Source organism: Mobula birostris, chromosome 18 (genome assembly GCF_030028105.1).
Source record: "Mobula birostris isolate sMobBir1 chromosome 18, sMobBir1.hap1, whole genome shotgun sequence".
In the NCBI taxonomy this organism is placed as follows: domain Eukaryota; kingdom Metazoa; phylum Chordata; class Chondrichthyes; order Myliobatiformes; family Myliobatidae; genus Mobula; species Mobula birostris.
The window spans coordinates 17023600-17048080 of NC_092387.1; the positions used below are offsets into that span (position 1 = coordinate 17023600).

At 41.6% G+C, this 24481-nt stretch overlaps 1 protein-coding gene across 6 annotated transcripts in view; it reads right to left on the reverse strand.

Annotated features, from left to right (window-relative positions):
- LOC140211978 (zinc finger protein 609-like) overlaps positions 1–24481 on the reverse strand; it is a 223101-nt gene that overhangs the window by 45042 nt on the left and 153578 nt on the right. For all 6 annotated transcript variants that reach the window (XM_072282280.1, XM_072282275.1, XM_072282276.1 and 3 more), the window contains exon 4: positions 1802–1889. In XM_072282280.1, the coding sequence (XP_072138381.1) occupies positions 1802–1889 (88 nt within the window). The remainder of the gene's footprint in view (positions 1–1801; positions 1890–24481) is intronic.

A 24481-nucleotide genomic window follows, 5' to 3' on the forward strand; every position in this document is an offset into this window, starting at 1 on the left:
TTGAAGAATAAAGAAAGAAATATACTTTTGTCTTTTAAGATTTTTCTCTTATTTTTTTAACTATGATACTTTGGCTCATTCACCAATTGTAGCAACGACCTGTTTCCAGATTTCACACACCCAATCAAATAATGCAACAGCAGCACACACATCTTCCTACCCAGCATCATTTGGAGCCTGCAAGGCACTGTCCCACAGTAAAGGTGTCGCGCTAAAAAGATCAGAACAAGGTTCACTGATGCCTTGCCATGACCTGTCACTTTTTTCTACTGTCTACTGGTGTCGTGTTCTTGTGCTAATTTAGACTCATCAATGTCGAGATATCAGTTGGGGACGACACAGTAGCATAACGCTTTATAGCACTAGTGATTGGGGTTCAATTCCTACCACTGCCTGTAAGGAGTTTATACGTTCTCCGCAAGACTGCATGAATTTCTTCCGGGTGCTCTGGTTTCTTCCCAAATTCCAAAGACTTACAGGTTAGGGTTAGTAAGTTGTAGGCATGCCTTGTTGGCACTAGAAGCACAGTGACGCTTTCAGGCTACCCCCAGCACATATTCAGACTGTGTTGGTCTTTGGCACAAATATGCATTTCACCGTATGTTTCAATGTACACGTGACAGAAGAAGCTAATCAGTATCTTTAAAAAATCTTTAATCTTTATCCCTTCAAAATTAATTTCACACCAGCTTAAATAAGCAATTTAAAAGTATAAGCATACTAACATTCTCTGCTCTTGAACTGCATTGCAGTGGCCTGGGTCTCCACTCTAATAATGTGTAGAAGAATTATTTATTGACCTTCTACTCTTAATTAAAAGTGCATTACTTCAGATATCATGTAACTCAAAAAAACACTGTTACTAAATTTTGTCTTATAATTTATGTTGTTTAGTTCAAATTAGTGGATAATTCAGAAAGAAGCAAAGCCCAATACACAGTGAAATTCGGTGGGCTAGACATGCAGATCATTAGAACGTCATAAATAGAAGACCAAAAATATTCAAATATGCAGTTGAATGCTAGCCTTTTGTGGATTGTGATTTAAATTATGCTTTACTAGTACAAAACTCTACGACGCTCGTGATTAATATACTATGTTCAGTTTTGAGCAATGCATGTTATGTTGAAATACAATTCAACACAAAGGAGTTAAATTACCAGGAAAAATGGGCACTGGGGTTGCATGTCCTAGAATCTGATAGAACATTTCAAGCTAGTATGGAGAATTGAAAAGGTTGAAGGAAGCTTTTCCCACTTTTTGGATGTCTAGGACTAGAGAGCATAACTAGAAATTAGAGCCAGTCCTTTCAGGAGGAAGTTGAAAAACATTTGTAGGAGTGGTAGATTTGTTCTTTTCTTTTGTAAAACCAAAGTTGATGCTGGGATAATTGTTAATTGAAAATAATGCATGGTATAGGTTTGTTATTTTCTCATGTACCGAGATACAACAAAAGGCTTTGGCTTGCATGTCATCCAAGGAAATCTAGGGTAAGTATGGACAGAAGTGGTTAGGTCACAGATCAGCTTTGAAATTGTGGAGTGAAGGCCATGACTTATAACTTCCTTCACCCAGAGGCCAACACATACAATGGCTCAGGATACGAAGGCAAACCAGTGAGATGTAAAGGAACACTTGGATGCAATGGCGAGAAGATGATGGACATTTTAAAAGTGGATTGTTATACTAGAACAGATTTTTTAAATTCTTCGATGAGGTACAAAAAGGCACAAGCTAACGTAAATCCGTATAACCAATGGTATCACTACAGAACAGCTCTTCCTTTAAATCTTTTGCTCACCTTGGCGGTGCCCAATCATGTCTTGTGCAGTCCAAAAGGGTTCCAACATAGGTCTTGTTTCGCCAAGTCACATTAACCACCAGGACACCTGCCAGAGGGAGGACAAATAAGTAGACATTGAAATATACAAATCACTGGACAACCTCCACATTAATTAATAAGCCACCCCAAGCAAATCATGTGCCTCTGTTGGTCCCATGGCATACTGTCAGTATATAGGACAGGATTAAAAGTTAAAATTAACTAAGCAGTTGAATTACTTCAGGTCAGATTCTGTTGGAATGAATATCGCAATGCATTCTTGTTTAAGAGTCCTGTGCCCTGGAGGCCCTGAATGTTTTGCATCTAACCCTCAAGGGTACATCAGTACTGACAGGTACAGTTAACCACAGCTGATCACCAGGTTCATATTTGAATCGGGAAATGACTAACACAAAGCAAAACGATAGCAGGCAGACACCTGCAGAATGCTGTGGTCAGAGAATACTGGTAAAAGAGGTAATTTACCGGACACAAATCTGAAGCCAAAGATGACTTTGTTGAGAGCAGCAATGTTTGGCAGCACTTCAGGGAACAGACTGGACTCACTGCCAGTCTAGGTAAACAAAGGAGGCATCACACTGATCCACGCACAATGCTGCCACTGTTCCATGGAGTTCCTTTGTGAAAACACTTTTTACAAGAGGACATGGCAAATTTCTCTTTGTAAATGAAAAATAACACAGAATTTGAGCTGCACTGTAACTTAAGCAGGATCAATGGCATCACATGAAACAGAGAAACACAATGATGCCAGTCCTTTCAAACCAACCCTTGAAACATGGCAGCAGCCCAACTAATAAAGCAATGGCCAGAATATTTCCCAGCGTTTGTATTGTTATTGCAATAACCTCCACCTGACTCTTACGGAGCAGGATATAGATAAGGTAATTAAACACACCATGTACCTTGCAATGCTAGGAATTTGGTCAGGCCACCCTAGAGCTCAACTGGCTGTTCTCTGGAACACATTTAATCTCACAGTAGAGGCTGCACAGTAGTGTAGCAGTTATTGCAATGTTTTGCTGCACCAGTGTTTACGGTCTAATTCCCACCTTCTTTAAAGAATTTGTATGTATTCCCTATGACCGTATGATTTTCCTCTGGAAGCACTGGCTTCCACCATATTCCAAAGACACATTGATTTAGGGCTAACACACACAACACATATTGATTAGGGTTAGCTATGCTGAAGCAGAAAGCAAGGCAATATTTGTGAGCTGTCCCCAGCACATCCTTGGATTCTGTTGGTCATTGCTGCAAACGATGTATTTCATTGTATTTTTGGTGTACAAGTGACAAATAAAGCTAATCTTTAATCCATTTGTAAAAGTGACTTGATTTATCCCTGTAAAAGTGTCAGGTTTCTGCTTAATTCTAATGGAAGTTGCCAGAAACCAAAGCCCCGAATTCCATTCTTCTTCTGGTGAAGGTTCCTGAAGGTTGTTATAGCCGGAGGTGGTATTGAGGACAAGCGCCCACTACCTATTAAATGCTCCCAATGGCATGTGCCTCGAATAGTCTCTGACAGCCAAGTCCAGCTCCTGGCCTTCACATGTGGATTAGCTACTAAGCTCGGCAGAACCGTTTCTACTGACAGGAGAAGGGGCAAAGGTGGGTTACTGGCACCTTAAAACCAGTCACTTCGGGCAGATGGGGCTTGTAGGCTGTGGTTGGCAGACCATCTAGAAGGAAAACTGATCTCAAACCTCCGTTGCCTTGAGGCTATACCCACTTATTGAGAAGGCTTCGGGAGTAAACCGCAAGGGGAAAAATCAGGAGCTGGAGTCCCTAAAGCAGTCTTGCATTGATTTCAATGTTGACTGACAACTCCTGCAATGCTGCTGGTACAAAACTGTATCAGTCTCTGCCATTTCTTTGGGTTCATCAGATGTGTGGAGAGTGAGAGGTTGCTTTATGGGCAACAGCTTGCTCTCCATATCATACTGCCCAGGCTTGCGTATCTGGACAACTAGGACACAATATCTATAGTCAACTCTGACCGACGAAGGCCTTCATCTCTGGTGAGGGGCCAAATACATCTCAGCATGAACCCTTACTTGAACAACCATCCAGTATCCAGTGAAATTATAGATGACTTCATACCATGTGTTCCTGTCAATTCCACAACCAAAGAATAGTATTTGGACACCTGATTTGTCTCTTGAGAAACACATGAATCAAGATACCAAGCGATCGTTTTCTATTTGTTGGCCAGCAGTACAAATAATACAAGATGCAGGAGTAGAATTTTCTGATCCTTACAGAGCTTTCTGATAGTCATAGAGTAATACAGCATGGGAAAGGGGCCCTTCGGCCCTACTGCTCCATGTTGACCACGGCATCATCCCTGCGAGCCTCAGTTGCCCGCAACAGTCCATAATACACTAAGCCTTCTCCTCATATACCTTTCCAAATGCCTCTTAAATGTTGCAATTGAATCCGCCTCAACCACTTCCTTCAGGCAACTCAGTCCAGGTACTCACTATACTCTGAGTAATTACCTCTCAGGTCTCTTTTAACTCTCTCCCCTATTATCTTTTATCTGTGCATTTTAATTTTGAACTCCCCACGGGAAAAAGACTATGACTGTCTACTTTATCCATACCCCTCATAACATTATAAATTTTTGTGAAGTCACCCCTTATTCTTCTACACTCCAAGGTATAAAATTGTTCCATTGTGGTCAACCACTTCCTATAACTCAGGCATTCTGGACCAGGAGCAACCTAGTAAATCTTTTCTGCACCCTTTCCAACTTGATAATGGCTTTCCTTTAACAGGGTGACCAAAACAATGCACAATACTCCAAATAATCGCTTCAACAATGACTAATACAACTGCAACATAATAGCCCTACTCCTAAACTCATTGTCCTGGCTGATGAAGACCAGAATGCTAAACATCTTGTTGACCACTCTGTCTACCTGCACAGCCACTTTCAGCAAACTGTACACTTGTACTCCCAGGTCCCTCTGATTTACAACACTCAGTGAATTTTAGCACACTGTCAAGTCCTACCCTGGTTTTAATGTCCAAAATGCATCACCTCACACTTATCATGATTGAAATCCATTAACCGACAAAGATCTTTGCAAATCATTGAACCTCTTTTGCTATCACCAAGGCCCACTAATTTAGTACCACCAGCAAACTTGCTAATTGCACCATGATACAAGTCTTTTACATAAATAACAAGTAACATTTACCCCCTTGGGCACTTCACTTGGCCAGAAGCCACCAGCCAGAGAATCCAACGTGAACTAACCTTCCACATCAGCCTGCCATGTGGTTCCATGTCAAGGACCCTATTATTAGACAACATCCGCAGCCTTATCCTCATCAATCCCCTTAGTTACTTCCCCGAAAAAATTATCAAAAGGTTCATCAGACATGACCTCCCATGTGCAAAACCGCACTAACTATTCCTGATCAGGCCCTGATTATCCAACTGATGTTAGATCCCGTCCTTCAGAATTTCCTCCAGTAACATCACTACAACCAAAGTCAGGCTCACCAGCCTGTCCCTGCTATTCTCCTTGAAGAATGCAACATCACTAGCCACCCTCCAAGATTCTGAAGGTGAACAGAATTACCAGTGACAGCCAGCTCTATCTGATTGAGTTTATTTTACAAAAAAACTTATGGTTAAATAAACATATATTTTACATGATAATCATCAAACTAGGTTCGACATCATCCACTATCTCCTAAAAATTACTGTGGACTGTTGATCCAATAGAAGCCAACAGTAAGTGCCAATGTCTCAGCCAGCATCCATAATACTTCAACTAGCCTGTAGGGGGCATACAAATCCTGGCTGGAGTAATTCTATTAGATCAGCACAATAGCCCCGCTCTCTCACACATGGACAAAGGCTAAAATAGGACACTCCCCATCTCTTCCTCCTCCCTGCCAATACATAGGTAGTTTAAAAAGACAAATGCAAGGCTCCCTATCCCCGCTAATATCACTCTGAATTCTCTACTTGTCTCTCAATGAATATATTCTCACCTGCTGCTCAACATTCATAATTCTTGAAAAACTCCAGAGTTTTAGACATAAAACATTGAACTTTGACAATGAAAAGGCTGCTCTTGGCCAGTTCCAAAGTGATTGTCTCCATTTCACAGAGATTAATACTTGCCACAAGTAGCCACTGATTTTGGCTCAGTGTCTAATGTTTGCCATATTAATGTATCCGTTGGAAGTGCAATGCAAAAACAGGCTAACCTATGTTGTCAGGGACAGAAAGACGAGACTACATCAACATAGATTGAAAGTAGGATTCAAATCTTCACAGAACAATCAAGAAATTCATTTAATCCACTCAGTACTCAGCGGGTCATTGACATCACCCTGACAGAAAGAAAGAAACTGCACATAGTCAGTGTTATGGTACAGCCACTGCCTCATAGTGCCTGCGACAGGGATTCAGTCTCAACCCTCGGTGCTTGGGTGTGGCGTTTGCATGTTCTCCCAGTGGATTTCCAACCAAATCCCAAAAACATGCCAGTTGCTAGGTTATTTGACTATTTGCCCCTAGGGTGCAAATGAGTACAGAACTTGGGAAGGGAGAGCAGAGAGTTTGTTGGAAATATGTGGAGAATAAAAATGGCTTAACTTCAGTCGCCTGCTCTACTGGCAGCACTAATCTCCAAACCAGCATGATGGTCAGGCACAGCTGGCATCTCAAGCTGTTCTCTTGACTGGGAAATTTCTTCTCAACATCTGCACTCCTGAATAGACAATTAATTGGTGCCTTTTATGGTTGATTACATCATTGAAATTGGCTGTTGATCTGGACTGGATCCAGATGAATAAACTTTGGGAAAGTAGTGCTGACCCAGACATCAAATCTTCTCCAGCAGACAGTTACCACATTTCCCAGAGGACCCGACACACTTTACTTTAGTTGGCAGCAAAGTATGAATCAACCTTTAATTGCTGACAACAAAAGCCACAGCTACATTTGCATTAAGGAAAGGAATGAAGTTAAACATGAAAATGCAATGCACCTGCTTTACAGTGATATCAAACTAAGACCATTAACAAAAATACCACAGAATAATCAGAACAATAAAGAGCAATAAGGAAACCACAAGATTTTTGGAAAGTAATTATCGAGTCTCTTGGTTGCCCTGGCAGTGTGGAAGTAGTAGGGGAGACTGTTAGTGGCCAATGACATGCAACGTTTTGCTATTGTGATGCTCCAAGTAAACCAAAAGAAAATTCCAAGAAGCAAGTGGCTTCCTTATTCACGGTATCAAAATTTACCTCACTACAATTGCCCATGGTGAAATTCATCTGTATTTGCACACTATTTCTACAAATCAGGAACTTCCTCCATTCCGTCAGTCTTTTACATCATATTCTGAAATTTAGCTTTATAATTATTCATAAATGTTGATATTGTCCTTCTGATTACCAAGTTCAAATGTTTACAGATGCTTAGAACAGGAATGATCCCAGTGCTAATTCTAGTAGAACATAATTTTCTCATTGTGTATCAACCTGAGAAACTACCTTTTTCTCTCTGTTCGTACTTGACACCCCTGGTAACGAAACCCGACAAAACCAATCCCTGAACTACAAGACCATTCAGACCGACAAGGACTGCTACCGCTACTCACTGTACCCTAGCACCGTTCCAGTTTGGAACTCCCTGCCGCCACACATTAAATCCGCCGCTGACAGTAAAACTTTCAAGTCCCTGCTCTTAAACACCGCAATTTAAATTACAACTGCATGCATGAGGGACCGCACGTTTATAGACCAGCGGCGGCGGGTGGTGCAGTATGGACAAGACAAGAAACATGTTATATTGCAGGAGGCCTCAGTTGGCCCAGAGTGTGCACCAGTTCTTTGCCCAGCAGTCTAGTTGGTCTTATTCCCCAAAACCCTGCCAATTAACAGTGCTTCGAGTAGGAACTGCAAATTTCAACCAGTCTTGGTAACTTTTGCACGTTGTTGAAGCTCCAGTGTTTGCAGATCTCTGGGTCACTGCAGAATGGCAAACATCCCCGGGACAATTTCGATAAGATACTGTGCCTGGGTAAGACACACAAATGGATTTGCAGGAAATGAAACCCTCTCCTGTTGGTGAATGAGAACTACCAATCAACTGCTGCTGTTTGAGACAGAAAAAATAATTGGCAAAGAAATGCTTAGGCATTGTGGGAGCAGCTGGTTGCTGCCTAAATGAAGGGGATGGTGGAAGTTGTAGTTCTTGTTCACCCAATAGCTTTCCACCTTTTAAAAAACTCAAGGTTCCATCTTTACTTCCTCCCTAATAGTTCCTATTGCTACCTTCCTTATTTATCAGATAACACCACTGGTAGCCCTTCGTGTTGCTCCTTATCACAGTCCTAGCTACCTCCATCTTAAATCGCCCTTCCCTTCACCTGCTCCCAGGTCCACCAACAGATTCTGCTGCAACGCCCCCCCCCAACGTGTGCGCGAGCACACATCTTTTGCTACTAGTGCACAAAGGAATTTAAACTGCGCACAAAAGGTTGTCACCCTCTACCTCGTTGGCACATTAAGTATATTTCACGATCATAGACAATCACATTTCCTTTTCCAGTTTCTGATGTGGATGATGTTGAGAACATGGAGCTTGCAATAATGTGCCTGCAGATTTTAGAACTGGCTTAGTTATACTGTTTTTATTGAAGAAATTTTCTCCAGCAAGAAAATACTTCATTACTTCCCGGGCTTAGAGGACTGTGTATGTGCATGGGTGGGTGGGGGGAGGGTGATTGGAGCTTGTCTTGCTGTTTTGTTGTTTCCTATGCTGTTCTGCTGAGCATTGCGGGCATGCTATGTTGGTGCCGGAAAGCATGGCAACACTTGTGGGCTACTGCCAGTGTATCCCCAGGTGGGCTGTATTTTAATGCAAATGACGCATTTCACTGAATTTTTCAATGTACATGTGATAAATAAACTTCCATCTGAATTATCAGTAGAACCCTGGGTCCATCTGTACATGCACCAATGCCTGGGAAGACTAAGTTTCAGTCTTTTCCACTCAAAGCGATGTGAACATTTCCTTGAAGTTGCAGCTATGTACAGGTCTAGCTAGATGCTGCAATTCTAATGCTTCTCTGGGTCAGCCAAAGGCAAATGTTCCAGAGCATGCATGTGTACGAGCGTGTACTTGTGTTTGAACACGTGAGCAAAGAGGCACGTATACACACACACAAACACACACACACACACACACACAGTAATCCAATCCATGTTGAGGTAATGTGTATCTAATTGGAATGGAATGTTAGCTAGCAATTTGCGCTCCAAGTTCGCTTTTCATTAGGAATGAGAAGCATCAGGGTTTCCTGCAACCGGACCTCCCTCTCCTCCCCCAGCATTTACACACAGTGACATGGCTGGCTGCCAGAGGTCATGCAGGAGTAGTTTACCAGCAGTTGAGTGTTTGAGCAGAACCTGCACTTTAAAAGCAGATTACTTCCCTTTCCTTCCTTGTAGATAAGGCCTTGCTCAGGGTCAGTTTTATAGACCAGCCTCCTATTACGCAACAGTGAAGTTATGCAGTGTTTTTGAATCAAATCCATGCACAAGGATTTTCAAATTGATTATCTTTTTAAGATACAATCAGTAAAAGTCTGCTAGTTATCTATTCTATATTATCCAGACAAACTGCCACTCATTTTATATAATGCAATAAAATACAGGTACTCCATTTGTAATAGCCGTCTATGATAAACTCCCTACAGGCACTGCTGAGTATCTTTACGTTTCTTAAAGCTTTCAGGTTTCCACTATCCAAAGGAACTCATGATCACAGCCACCCTGTGGAAGATTTCTGCTTGTGTGAGATTGCTGCATTTCTGCCCATGACATACTGCAAGACATTCGTGCCCCAAAATTTAGCCAGAGCTCACCCCTGAGCCAAATGACTCTGCTGAATTGTGGGCCACAAGACATAAAAGCAGTATTACAGACATGCCACCCTGAAAAAACTCATTTCAGGGAGGTATCACCACCATTTCAGGGAGTAGCACCCCACCCCACCCGCCCGTCGACCTCCAAGGATGTATGTAATACTTTGTTCAGTGATTTTGTCTAATCTGTAAACCAAGTTGGGTATATGCTGCAAATGTGACATTAAAATACGTGCTATATTATATTATCATGTTTATTCTATTACAACTTTAAGCAAGTCGACAGGGAGTTTGGCCTCATCACGTAGGACATCAATAGTGTAGCTCCTTAGCAGCCAGCCAGCTAGTTTAAATAACGTTAGCTGTGCTGTAATGACACCTGTTAAACTCACCTCAACATGTCTTTTACATTTTAACCCACCATGGTCAATAGAAAAGTCACTGCTACAAACAGTGCAATGAGCAACACTGTCATTATTTTTGAGGTCGACTGTAAAGCCCGCCCATACAGAAAACTGATAGGTCTACTTAGCAGGGGTCCCCAACATTTTTTGCACCGCAGACCAGTTTAATATTGACAATATTCTTGCAGACCAGCCGACCGGGGGTGGGGTTGGGGGGGGGTGTTAATCACGACTGGAATATAGGTGGTAAGTCGATAGCATCATAACATTTTAAGTAACATTTGGATATTAAACACACCAGCGCATATTTTCCCCGTATGAACATATAAAATCATTGCAACACACCAATATCGCTGAATCAGTGCGAGCTCTGGGCTTGTTTTCCTGCAACAAGATGGTGCCATCAAGGGTTGAGGGGAGACAGCGATACTCGAAGGGGGTTCCTTATGTCCAGTCTATTCTGCAATTTAGTTTTCGTTGCATTCATTGCAGAAAATCCCACTTCGCAGCGATACGATGTTGGAAATGGAAGCAACGTTTTCAGTGCTTTCGTGGCTATCGCAGGATATTCAGCCTTGATTTTGATCCAGAATGCTGGCAGAGATGTCATGTCAAACAAACTTTTCAGCCCATCGTCATTTACAAGCTTGAGAAGTTGATCTCCTTCCCACGCTGACACGGATGACGCATGGGTAATGACCTCGCGTGCCTTCAAGTTCAACAGTGCGTGACAGGGAATGAGGAAAGGTGCAAATGACTCATATCGCCAAATCATATTGTTTCCTCACGGCCCGGTGGTTGGGGACTACTCTTAGCACGAAGGGACATCAATCAGGATGCTCGCTCTCCCTCTCAAAAAAATCTATTTCTGGGATATTGTATATAATTTCCGGGCGTCAGGGAGCCACTATCGATATGAGGGAGACTCCCGGATCTTCCGGGAGAGGTGGGATGTCTGGTATTAGGCCATTCAGCTGACATCCTTACTAATCAAGAACCTATCATCCTCCACTTTAAATGCATCTAATGACTTGGCCTCCAGAGCCACATGTGGCAATGAATTCCACATATTCCTCACCCTCTGGCTAAAGAAATTCCTCCTCATTTCTGTTCTAAAGGGTCATCCTTATATTCTGAGCCTGTGCTCTCTGGTCCTAGACTTTCCTATAATTGGAAACATACTCTGAACATCCACTCTATTTAGGCCTTTCAATATTCAGTAGATTTCAATGAGATAACCCCTCATTCTTCTAAATTCCAATGGAGTGCTGAAATGACAGGAATCTTCTCCATTTTCTCTTAGTGAGGGCTGCAGTGTCTCACCAATGTACTGCCATCTCAGAACACAGCTTGACCAAACCTGCAGTACTCAGTCTCCTGCTCTTCCCCCTCTCATGACTGACCATCAAAAACGGATTTTCCCCAAGCATACCCATACCCTGCAATAGTGGAAAAGCAGATGCTCAAGCCAGAGCAAAATGTCATGGCAACAGCCACAGACTATATGTGCATCCTTTGTTTAGTATTCTGGTGGAACTCCTGTGAGCAAAATTGACTTTAGCAAATGGTGTCAATTTCAGCATTACTGCAATCTGTGAGAGTCCAGCCCAATTTTCTCTTCTCCAGATAATACTGTTGACATTTTGAAACATGCTGCTTCAAATTTCTCTTTTAATGGCTTTGCAATAGACTCAGTTCCACTAAGTACGGTATCCTTCTAAAAGCCCTCGTCCACTGGCATGTCCACAGTAGTTACTCTTCATGTGCATCAGCAGGTTAGTTGACCTGCTCCTAACAGCCAACTCCAATCCTGCCCTCTCCCATTATCCCACATGTACTTGTACATAAAAGATTGGGTGGGGACAGGGGATTGGGGGTGGGGGTAAGAGAGAGGAACATTAGTTATCATTCCCTCCTTAAAATTGGATTTTATACTCATTCTACTTAAAAGCCACAATGACCAGGATAGTCTCATTTTACTTCACAGCAGTAGATTAAACCAAGGATGGTCTAAACTCCTAGTTGGAAAGTGAGGATAGGTATGTAATTTTGAAGAAAGTACAAGAAAAATACACAGATAATGAAAGCCAATTATATCATTATCAGAAATAACATCAGCATTTTGTCCAGACATATGGTCTGAACGCTTTCCAAGGACCAGACTACACCTTGATTTCACTAACAATCCACTTGAGATGCACTCAGTGATGGCGAGGGTGCAATTTTAGATTTAGAATTTATTTGATCTAGTTAACAAAACACCAATATGTTATCCAGCAATTCCACTTTCAGACTGATTTCACAACACATGAAGTTTTCAAACTGTACAAGCACAAGGGCTCATTCAGTTCTGAGCCATGCTCATCTATTATTTGGCATGTGTTGTGTGGTCTTATATCCTGCAGGCAACAATCAAAACCTGTAACACAAGGAAGTCAACTAGGCTCAGAAATATACAAATCCAACTACAATAATTAAGCTCAATGCAAGCTCACACATTGTGTAAAACTCTGAAAACTGAACTGGGAAATCAAGGCATAAGGTTAATACAGGAAAATGGTGCTGAGTTAAAATATCAGTCTTGATCTACTGAAAGGCTTATTCCTACTGTTTATGAACCACAGATTAAATCTACGCACCATCTCTGTAGCAGATTTTAAAAAATATTCTCCCAGTAGAGGTGATCAGTACATTCAACAACAGTTAGGATTCAGCTATGTACATGTGTAACATCTTATCCTTGCTTACGTCCGATAAAATTAAATCAACCAAATTAAATCAATATTACATTATTCTAACAGCACACGGGGAAATATTGACAAATAATGTACTTTTACTTCCAAATCTGCAGCCCATTAAGTTAACCAAGATCTAGAACAAAGTGACCGCAAAATGTAAGACCTTATTGCCCTTTGTTGCATGGGAAGTTTACCAACTTTACTGAATAGTTTTAGGTAGACAGAACTGCTGAGTGCGTCCAGGACTTTATATTTTTGTTCCAGATTTTCAACACCTGCAGTAATTTGGTTTTTCAGTCACATTGGGATGCTACAATTGGCCTGGATTAACCAAGATGTGTCTCAAGAACATTAACCAGTAATCCTGCTATAATAGCTCTTGCAGAGTGTTAGAGAGGAAAGAACATACAGTGCCTATAAAAAGTATTCACTCACCCCGCCCCCAAGAAGTTTTCATGTTTTGTTTTACAACATTATATCACAGTGGATTTAATTTGTCTTTTTGACACTGATCAACAGAAAAACTCTTTCGTGTCAAAGTGAAAAAAGATCTCTTCAAAGTGATCTAAATTAATTACAAATATAAAACACAAAATAATTGATTCCACAAGTATTCACCCCCTTAGAGCCAGTATTTATTAGATGCACCTTTGGCAGCAATTACAGCTTGAGTCTGTGTGGATAGGTCTCTATCAGCTTTGAGCATCTGGACACAGCAATTTTTCCCCATTCTTCTTTACAAAACTGATCAAGCTCTGTCATTTTGCATGGAGATTGTGAGTCAACAACTCTTTTCAAGTCCAGCCACAAATTTTCAATTGGATTGAGGTCTGGACTCTGACTTGGCCACTCCAGGGCATTAACTTTACTGTTGTTAAGCCATTCCTGTGTAGCTTTGGCTTTATGCTTGAGATCATTGACTTGCTGGAAAACAAATCTTCCTCCAAGTTGCAGTTCTCTTGCAGACTGTATCAGGTTTTCCTCCAGGATTTCCCTGTATTTTGCTGCATTCATTTTACCCTCTACCTTCACAAGTCTTCCAGGGCCTGCTGCAGTGAAGCATCCCCACAGCATGATGCAGCCACCACCATGCTTCACAGCAGGGATGGTGTGTTTCTGATGCCTAGTGATGTTTGGTTTACGCCAAACATAGTATTTAGTCTGATGACCAAAAAACTCAATTTTGGTTTCATCAGTCCATAGAACCTTCTTCTGGCTGACTTCTCAGAGTCTCCCACATGCCTTCTGGCAAACTCTAGCCATGATTTCATGCAAGTTTTTTCAACAGTGAAGCACCCAGGCAACAGTTGTTGTATGCAGTCTCTCCCACTCAGTCACTGAAGCTTGTAACTCCTCCAGAGGGGTCCTAGATCTCTTAGTGTCCCCCCTCACTAGACCCCTTCTTGCACAGTTCCTCTGTTTTTGAGAATATCCTGCTTTGGGCAGATTACAGTCGTGCCATATTCTTTCCACTTCTTGAGGGTATCCAGTGACTTGGAAATTTTCTTGTATCCATCTCCTGACTTGTGCTTTTCAATAACCTTTTTGTGGAGCAGCTTGGAGTCTTTTGTCTTCGTGGTGTAGTTTTTGCCCAGCAGTTGGACCTTCCAGATAAAGGTGTATTTTTGCTACAATCAATTGAAACACCTTGACTGCACACAGGTTTCCAAAAAAAGATCTCCATTTAATTCTGTGACTTCTAAAACCAATTGATGGCACCAGTGATGATTTGGTGTGTCATAAGGGTGGGGGGTGAATACTTAAGCAACCATTTATTTTGTGTTTTATATTTGTAATTAATTTAGATCACTTTGTAGAAATCTGTTCTCACTTAGACACGAAGAAATAATTCTGTTGATCACTGTCAAAAAAGCAAAATTAAATCCACTGTGATTCAATGACATAAAACAATAAAAAATGAAAACTCCTGGGGGGGGGGAATACTTTTTATAAGCACTGTAAGTTGGTTTTAACTCCCTTGATCAAGAAATTTGCCAAATGTACAACCGAGAACTGGTCTCGACTGGCAGCCACTAGTGTCACAGTGCCTGATGGAGTGACAGAGGTGAGAGGGGTGCTTTTTCAAAGCATGGCCAAGAAAAAGATTTAAAAGATCTCAGTGTCAATCTCTTAGAAGGATCAACGGCTGAGCTTTTAGCTGTCTAGTCGCTTGGTCAAGGGGTAGGAGCACCCAGGGACCTCAGGAAGAGAAGAAAATGAAGCACAAAGATGAAAGACATAAGGGGAAGGGAAGAATGCATCCTGGCTATAAATCATAACATTGTGCAGTTCAAGGAAAGAATGTAAATAGCCAATGAGAACTGCAAGCAGATAAATCAAGCGGAATGACATTCCCAAAATTCCAGACTAACACCTTCCTTTGTTCCACTCTCCCACGGAAGGCAGGGAGTTTCTGCAGCTGAAACGACCTGACACAGGCGAAGCTACCCAGCAATTCCAGTAATCAGATTCATGTCTGAACGAATGAGAAGAATAAAGGGTGGAATGTGAGGGTGTAGTCGGACTCCTTCCACACAAAGCCATGCCTGTGCAAAGATGGGAACCCAGCCACAATCTGCTGAGCTCTAACAAAACTCTGCTCTGGCAGGCTGTGTTTGCACAGCATGGCCCCAGCACAATTGCCCCACATCCTCATAAATGTTTCATTACAACGGATGCTAGGAATGAACTCATTCCTCTTGCAGAGGTGGCAAGCCCTTGCAATAACACCATCAGAAGCAGCTTAGCACAGCACAGTGCAGCCTGCTCAGGGTGAGACTGTTCAAGGTTTCTAACAGACAAGTAAAATGGTCCCTCAACTTGCAGCTCGTGGCATCAAAGAGATTTACAGCACAGTTAAAGCTCTGGCCCCACACCCCTGTCAGCACGAAGCAGCTGACAGTACGCCAGTCGCATTGGAGACACGTACCAATAATGGGCAGTCTTCCATTTCATGGAGCTGGCAAAGGGGGGCACCGTAGCCCCTGCTGGTTCCACCGAGGGTCTGCTTTTTGAGACTAAGTATGCTCACCTGACAGCCATCCCACTAGAGCTGCAGTTTTGTTCCAGTGCAGGTTCCAGGTGGACAATGTTGCTCAATTTAAACATGTTTGCAATCCAGAGATTCAACAAACAGCAGTGAATTAGATAGTTCACTTAAAGGTTAATGTTATAAAGGGACAGCATCCAACAGCTGTCAAACAGCACACAAGGAGGCGAAAAAAATTTGCTTTAATGACATGCTTTTCAGGACTTGAGGAGATCCCAAGGCATGTCAGAGTCAGTGAAGCACTGTACAGATATAGCTACTGTTATAATCTGGGGAAGGGCAAGTACCATGCTGTAACTTGTGGGGCACTTTGATAGGTTCTGTGAGAGCAGTTTTTCAAAGTGATCTGGGATATATAACGTACGAACAAAAAATTGCATTCAGTGATAATGCCAGGATATAGTGAGGCAAAGAGAAGATGACTGGATAATTCCTGTCAATCAAGCTCAGTGATCACACTGTATAAAACAGGAGAATGCTGAAAATTCTCAGCAGGTCAGACAGCTCTGATTCCACTGATGAAGGCTCAGATTTAAAACACTAGACAAAAGATACAAGGAAGATGGGGGTGATGTGAGAGAGGGGAGTTATAATTATGATCTGGAGTTCCGTGGGATGGTGGTAATAAAGTCAATCAATCCTTTCAAACTGGATAAACGCTGGAGAGAGAATAACTTGTGGAGCTGTGGGGAAAGAGCATTGGAATGGGGATGGTGATATTGGCCCTATTTCAGATTATGGCCAACCAAGCCACATCTGGCCCATCAGATGTTTCTTCTGATTTCTTCTGTAATCTCTAACATGGTAACAAGATACAGGTAGGTAGTAGTCCCCACAGGTGAAATTTGCCAGTGGGAATCCTACACCGATCTGGTGATTGAATATCAGACTATAGGTATTTACTTTATTGATTTCCAAAGGAAAATACAGTGTCACAGTAGCTCAAGTCTTGTGGAGAGACGGTGTGTACAATATACAAGACATTTCACAACCTGAACTAGAAATTCATATAGATGACGGTCTCTTTGCGATCAGAGTGAACTGCCAAAAAAAGTTTAACAAATTATTTTGATGGAGATGGAGTTCAACCCAGAAAAGTGTGAAGTGGTCCACTTTGGAAGTCAAATTTGAAGGCAGAATACAGGGTTAATGACAGGATTCTTAGCAGTGTGGAGGAAGCAAGGAGCCTTGCGATCCATGGTCCTTCAAAGTTGCCGTGCAAGTTGAAAGTGTTGTTAAGAAAGCAAATGGTGTTTGGGGGGCTGAGTTCAAGAGCTGTGAGGTATTGTTGCAGCTCTATAATACTCTGATTAGATCACCCTTGGGAGGATTACGTTCAGTTCTGGTTGCCTCGTTATAGGAAGCTTTAGAAAGGGTGCAGAGCAGGCTTACCAGGATGCTGTCTGGATTCGAGAGCATGTCTTATGAGGCAAGGCTGAGCAAGCTAGAGCTTTTCTCTTTGGAGAAAAGGAGGATGAGGGGTCAAATCAAATGGACAGCCAAAGACTTTTTCAATTGCTAATATTCGTTTGCATTATTTTAAGGTGATTGGAGAAAAGTGTGGGGGAGATGTCAAAGCAATCCTTTTTTTTTAAACACAGAGAGTGGTGGGTGCATGAAATGTACTGTTAGGGGTGGTGGTAGAGGCAGATACAGTGGCATGCAAAAGTTTGGGCGCCCCTGGTCAAAATTTCTGTTACTGTGAATAGCTAAGCGAGTAAAAGATGACCTGATTTCCAAAAGGCATAAAGTTAAAGATGACACATTTCTTTAATATTTTAAGCAAGATTACTTCTTTTTCCCCCCCATCTTTTACAGTTTCGAGATAACAAAAAAGGAAAAAGGCCCGAAGCAAAAGTTTGGGCACCCTGCATGGTCAGTACTTAGTAACACCCCCTTTGGCAAGTATCACAGCTTGTAAATGCTTTCTGTAGCCACCTAAGAGTCTTTTAATTTTTGTTTGGGGGATTTTCGCCCATTCTTTCTTGCAAAAGACTTCTAGTTCTGTGAGATTCTTGGGCCGTCTTGCATGCACTGCTCTTTTGAGGTCTATCCACAGATTTTTGATGATGTTTAGGTCGGGGGACTGTGAGGGCCATGGCAAAACCTTCAGCTTGTGCTCTTGAGGTAGTCCATTGTGGATTTTGAGGTGTGTTTAGGATCATTATCCTGTTGTAGAAGCCATCCCCTTTTCATCTTCAGCTTTTTTACAGATGGTGTGATGCTTGCTTCCAGAATTTGCTGGTATTTAATTGAATTCAGTCTTCCCTCTACCAGTGAAATGTTCCCCGTGCCACTGGCTGCAACACAAGCCCAAAGCAGGATTGATCCACCCTCGTGCTTAACCGTTGGACAGGTTTTCTCTTCATCAAATTCTGCAACCTTTTTTGTCCAAACATACCCTTGCTCATTGCGGCCAAAAAGTTGTATTTTAACTTCATCAGTCCACAGGACTTATTTCCAAAATGCATCAGGCTTGTTTAGATGTTCCTTTGCAAACTTCTGACACTGAATTTTATGGTGAGGATGCAGGAAAGGTTTTCTTCTGATGATTCTTCCATGAAGGTCATATTTGTGCAGGTGTCGCTGCACAGTAGAACAGTGCACCACCACTCCAGAGTCTGCTAAATCTCCCTGAAGGTCTTTTGCAGTCAAACGGGGGTTTTGATTTGTCTTTCTAGCAATCCTATGAGCAGTTCTCTCAGAAAGTTTTCTTGGTCTTCCAGACCTTAACTTGACCGCCACCGTACCTGTTGACTGCCATTTCTTAATTACGTTACGAACTGAGGAAACGGCTACCTGAAAATGCTTTGCTTTCTTTTTACAGCCTTCTCCTGCTTTGTGGGCATCATTTATTTTAATTTTCAGAGTGCTAGACAGCTGCTTAGAGGAGCCCATGGCTACTAATTGTTGGGACAACGTTTCAGGAGTCAGGGTATTTATAAAGCTTTGAAATTTGCATCACCTGGCCTTTCCTAATGATGACTGTGAACAAGCCATAGCCCTAACAAGCTAATTAAGGTCTGAGACCTTGGTAAAAGTTATCTGAAAGCTCAAATCTCTTGGGGTGCCCAAACTTCTGCATGGTGCTCCTTTCCTTTTTTTCACCCTAAGATTGTACAAAACAAAAATAATACACTAATCTTTCTTAAAATGTTGAAAAGAATGTTTCATCTTTAACTTTATGACTTTTGGAGATCAGTTCATCTTCTACTCCTTAACTATTCACAGCAACAGAAATTTCGACCAGGGGTGTCCAAACTTCTGCATGCCACTGTACATTAGGCACATATAAGAGTCTCATTGATAGGCAAAAGGATGATAGAAAAATGGAAGACTATATGGAGGAAGGGTTAGATTCATCCTAGAGTAGATTAAAAGATTATCACAACATCATGTGTGCTGTAACATTCTCTGTTTTAAATTAATGGCATCAGGAATGGGGAAGGTTAGTAGTTTAAGCACTCTTTCATGCAGTACAGTCGGCCCTCCGTATCTGCAGAGGATTGGTTCCGGGAACCCCCGCGGATACCAAAATTCACGGATGCTCAAGTCTCTTATATAAAAGTCTAAGAGAGCTCGTAAGGGTGTTATGAAAAGTAAAAATAGTGTTCAGCGTTTGTTTTGCAGTGAGCCATTATAGAGGCAGCGCACACCCCGAGCAGCGAGAGTGCTTTATCTCGATTTATTTTGTGCATCCGTTAACAAGATGTTGTCTTAAGGTATCAGAAAAGCCTGAGAGAGCTCGTAAGCATGTTACACTTAGCGTAAAACTGGACGTAATTAAGCATTTCGATCGTGGTGAACGAAATAAAGGCATTGTGCGTGCGTTGAACTTGCCTGCGTCCACCATTCGTCCTATTTACACGCAGAGAGAAAGAATCTTGAAAGCTGCCGATGTTACTACTGGTTCTGCTAGTAGCATATCATTCCTGCCTTTACTGTATGTTAGTGTTATTTTAGGTTTTATGTGTTATTTGGTATGATTTGGTAGGTTATTTTTTGGATTCAGCTTACGAAAGGTTTCATAGGAACACTCTACTTTCTGATAGCAGGGGATACTTGTATAGTATTTTCGATCCGCGGTTGGTTGAATCCGCAGATGCGGAATCCGCAGACACCGAGGACTGTCTGTATCTTCTTTCAGAGCATTGATTTCAATTCAGCCTCCGAATTACTGATCAGAACATCTGAAACTTGATTCACTTTAACTTATAACCTTTTGTTTCATGAAAATTAGAGATTGTACCTCTACACATGTTTGCAGCACAGGGATACAAGTTCTGACAGTAGAAATAAAAGAGCAAGTTAACTGTTCATTATGTAAATTTGTAAATGCAAATATACAGAGCAGAGTTCCCAAAACAGGAAGTTAATCCTAGCTCAGATGAAAGAGTTAGATGAGAATTTATAAAGAATAAATTTAGATGCAAATGCCTTAATACAAGAGGAAAGGGAGAAAACTGAAAGTAGTTTAAAAACGGAAATAATCAATATAATCTTTCCTGGTATACTCCTGATTGTTTAATCGTTAAAAAAGCAGACATATTAAATTCCATGAGACGTGCCAGTGGGATCAAGAACTCAGACTGTTATTAGGTATCAACTGCTAACAAAGCCTTTGAAAATTATATGATGCAAATTATGCTTTCAATTCCATAATGAGATTGCATTTAAATAAAACAGTTATCAGTTTGTTGTCCAGCAGCAATATGAACACAATCTGGGCAGCAAATTACTTCTAAGAATTTGTGTCTTGCAATAAGTGACCAACCACAAGTATTTGGTTATGTACTTGCCCTATAAGTGGCTTGTTCAAGTGACATGGATTATCAGTCTGACCCTTCCTACAGGAACAATAGTGCAGTGTCACTCTACCAAGAATGTACACTGAGAATCAAACAGTCACAACATTGACTGTAATTCCATGGTTCAATGTACACCTTGCACTGCAACCTCTGGTGGGTTTATCCTGTCTATTGAACAGCCTGTTGTTAGTGAAGATATCCATAGACTACGGGCCAGTAAGATAGGCAGAGCAATGGCAGACGGAATCTAAGCAGAAAGGAACAGAGAAACCTTGGTGTACAAGTGCAAAGATCCACAAAGCTAGCAGTGCAGGTAGACAGGATGTGGGAAAAGACCTATGGGATAATTGCCTTCATTAAACAGGACACAATATACAAGAGCAGGTCAGCAAAACATTGGCTTGTCACTGCCAGTTTCGGGGGCCATACGACATGGGCACACAATTGCCCTGGAGTGAGTGTAAAGCAAATACATCAGGGCACACAATATGCTGGAGGAACTCAGCAGGCCAGTTCCTCCAGCATTTTGTATGTGTTGCTTGGATTTCCAGCATCTGCAGCTTTTCTCTTGTTTGAGATTCATCAGGATGTTGTCTGGGTTGGAGCAATGCACTTACAAGGAAATAGTGGAGGGGCCGGATTTGTTTTTCTCGCAACTGCAGGAGGCTGAGAGGGGTACTCACAGAGGTATACAAAATTATTCGGGGCATGGATACGCTAAGAAATTTCCCAGGAGAGCACCTAAAACTAGAGGACATAACTTCAGGATGAGGGCAAGAGAGTCAGAGAGAACCTGAGGAAGAATTTTGTCACCGAGAGGATGGTTGGAATTTGGACCACACTGCTGGTATGGGTGGAGTAGAGTATCCCCAGAATATAGATCTGGACAAGCACCTGAGCTGCTAAGGCATAAAAGGGCACGGGCATTGTGCAGGTAAATAGGATTACTATAGATAAGGGGTTCATAACCTGGGCTCTACGGACCCCTTGGCTCATGGTAGGACTCCAAGGCCTAAAAGAGGTTGGGAAGCCCTGCTACAGATGGATTCTTGATGGTTACCATGGACCAAGTGTGCTGAAGGCCCTGTTTCTTTGCTTTATAACTCTATGCTGAGGCTTCCAGCAAATTGTAAAAGTAAGTGTGTTAGACAACTGATTGACTGACTTGGGTGGCACAGCTGATAGAACTGCTGCCTCTCAGTGCCAGACAGCCAGGTATGGGGAGTTTGCCCATTCCCCCTGTAAATATCCCAAATACAAGCACATTGATAGATTAATTGTCCACTGTTAATGGTGTGTGTGTGTGTGTGTGTGAGAGAGAGAGAGAGAGAGAGAGAGAGAAGGTGAGCAATAGATATTGGAGGTGGGGGAGGGGAATGTATTGATGAGGATGTAGGGAAAATAAATAATAGGATAAAGGGATTAAGGTTGGATTTTAGTGTAAATGGGTGTTCGTCACTGCGAACTTCAATGCTTTCTCCCTTGTTGACTCAATAACTTCTATTTTAGAACTTGTCCTAGATCTTATGAGATGCTTAAACACAGCTGGCATGAGCATGTTCTTGCCAGCTTTCTCTGCCTCTGCAGTCAGGTGCCTTCACTATAGCATTGTCACAAGCTGAGCTCCACTACTTTTAGCCACAGCCATGGATGTGTGAGTCACACTGTAGTGCAGAGAGGGTGTTAGTGGGGAAATCTCAGCAAATCTTCCCGCTCCTGTTGATGCCATTTGATGAAACCCAGAACAACTTCCACAAATCAGTGTATATGCATGCAAACAAAGGGTCCATCTGCTAACTGAAAGTGTTTCCTCAACAAAGGATTTGCCACTGGTGCTGTTATTAGCTGTTTTTGATCATTTATTGCAGAAAGCTCAAAGTAATTGCATAAGTTTTACAGCATAGAAAACAGATCACTGGGCTCAATATGTCCATACCGGTGTCTCCTCTCATACCCATTAACCTATGCTTATTTTCTTAAACATCAAATAGCAAACACGGAATAGACCATTCAGCCCAGACATTGTGCCATTCTTGATGCCAGTTTCTACTATATGTCCTCCTGCGTATCATCCATATTTCTCCTTTCCTTTCATACTCATGTATCTACTGTATTTGAAAGTCCTTCAAATACCAAACTGTCTCCTATCCCTGGTCATTCTCCATTACTTAGCTATGAGCCTCCCAAATCTGTCTAATACCTCAGATGTTCCTCAGCAATATGACTTCCATTTTTATATCACTTTCTGTCTAAAGGTTCTCCAGAATTCCTTCAAAGAAACACAAAATAGTAGTAAGCCATTCAGCCTTTTTATAGCCTGCTCCACCATTCAATTTACCATGTCTGATCCTCTTCAATATTGTGCTCCTGACTTTCCCATGTCTCTTCATCTCTTTAGAAATTAAGAAACATACCTACCTCCTTCTTGAATACATTTAATCTACTTGGCCTCCACTGACTTCTGTGGTTGAGACTTCCACAGGCTCACCATCGTCATGATAAGATTTATATTTGGCCATAGACTTAAACATACCCAAGTAGAAAACCTTCTCTACACCAATTCCCGACTACTCTTTCCTCAACGTTTTTTAGAACTTACCTCATTTATGCAGGATACTTGGTGTGAAAATCTTTTTTGATAAAGCTCCTGTTTAGAATCTTGGGATATTTTATTGTTGTGAAGGTGCTACATTAATGCATCTTGTCATAGTTGTGTTATCTGCCCAAGCATATCACTTGGTAATTAAAGATCTCTATTCTCAGTTTACAGAAGTGCTTCTCAAAGGCTTGCATAATGTTACATTATAGACTGTGAACCTCCCATGGAGAAAACAAACAGAACAAGTGCCCACAGCACAATTATCATCCATATACTTCAATAAGCCCTGAGTCAGTCACATTAACTTTCCCAACCCAAGCTCATTTATCAGCTCCACACTTGGGATCCCACACAAACAATATCCAAATTTAAAGCAACCGTAATGGCATTATCTGAACAACATGGTTCAAAAGGCTGTAACACCAGCCATTGTATCTAAGATTTTTACTGAGTGATATATTCTGTATTTTTTTACAGCATCTCACTCTTCTATGTATCTGTTGTACTTAAATGCTTTTTTTGGGGGGATAAGGGTAGAGAGTGGGGGAGGAAAAACATTTTAAGTATTATTTTCAGTTTTCGGGTCTGACACCAAAGAATGGTTGTAAAATGTGATTCGAGGGGGAGATTGCCCTGGGGATTTTAATGATATAAATCTATAAATCCTGTGGTGACAGATACATCCAGGCCAAATTCTCAAGGAAAACTTCACTTCCATTCAACTTTACTAATGGTGACAATAAATCTCATTGTTCAGTTTTAAATCGCTATTTTGCTACAGCCAAAACTATGCTGCTGACTCAAGAAAAAAATAATTGCAACCAACTCTAGTTGCAACAGATAATTTAGCTTTTCCCCAAAAGCAAACACATTAGAATTTAACCTCTGTCAATAGTTTCCCACTAACCTCTGTGCTCCTCACTCTTGAACTGTTCAGTGCGTAAAAACACGCACACAAAATGTCAATTAAATAAATTACCAAAACATTCATATAATTATGAGATTAATTCTCTGTTCCTCTGTGGCTATGAACAGGAAAGCTCACATACTTGATACATAAGGCAAAGGAGAACAGCAAAGGAAAACAATATTCGAAGACATTGCTTGCTAATATTTACCAAGTGACATTGCCATGTGTT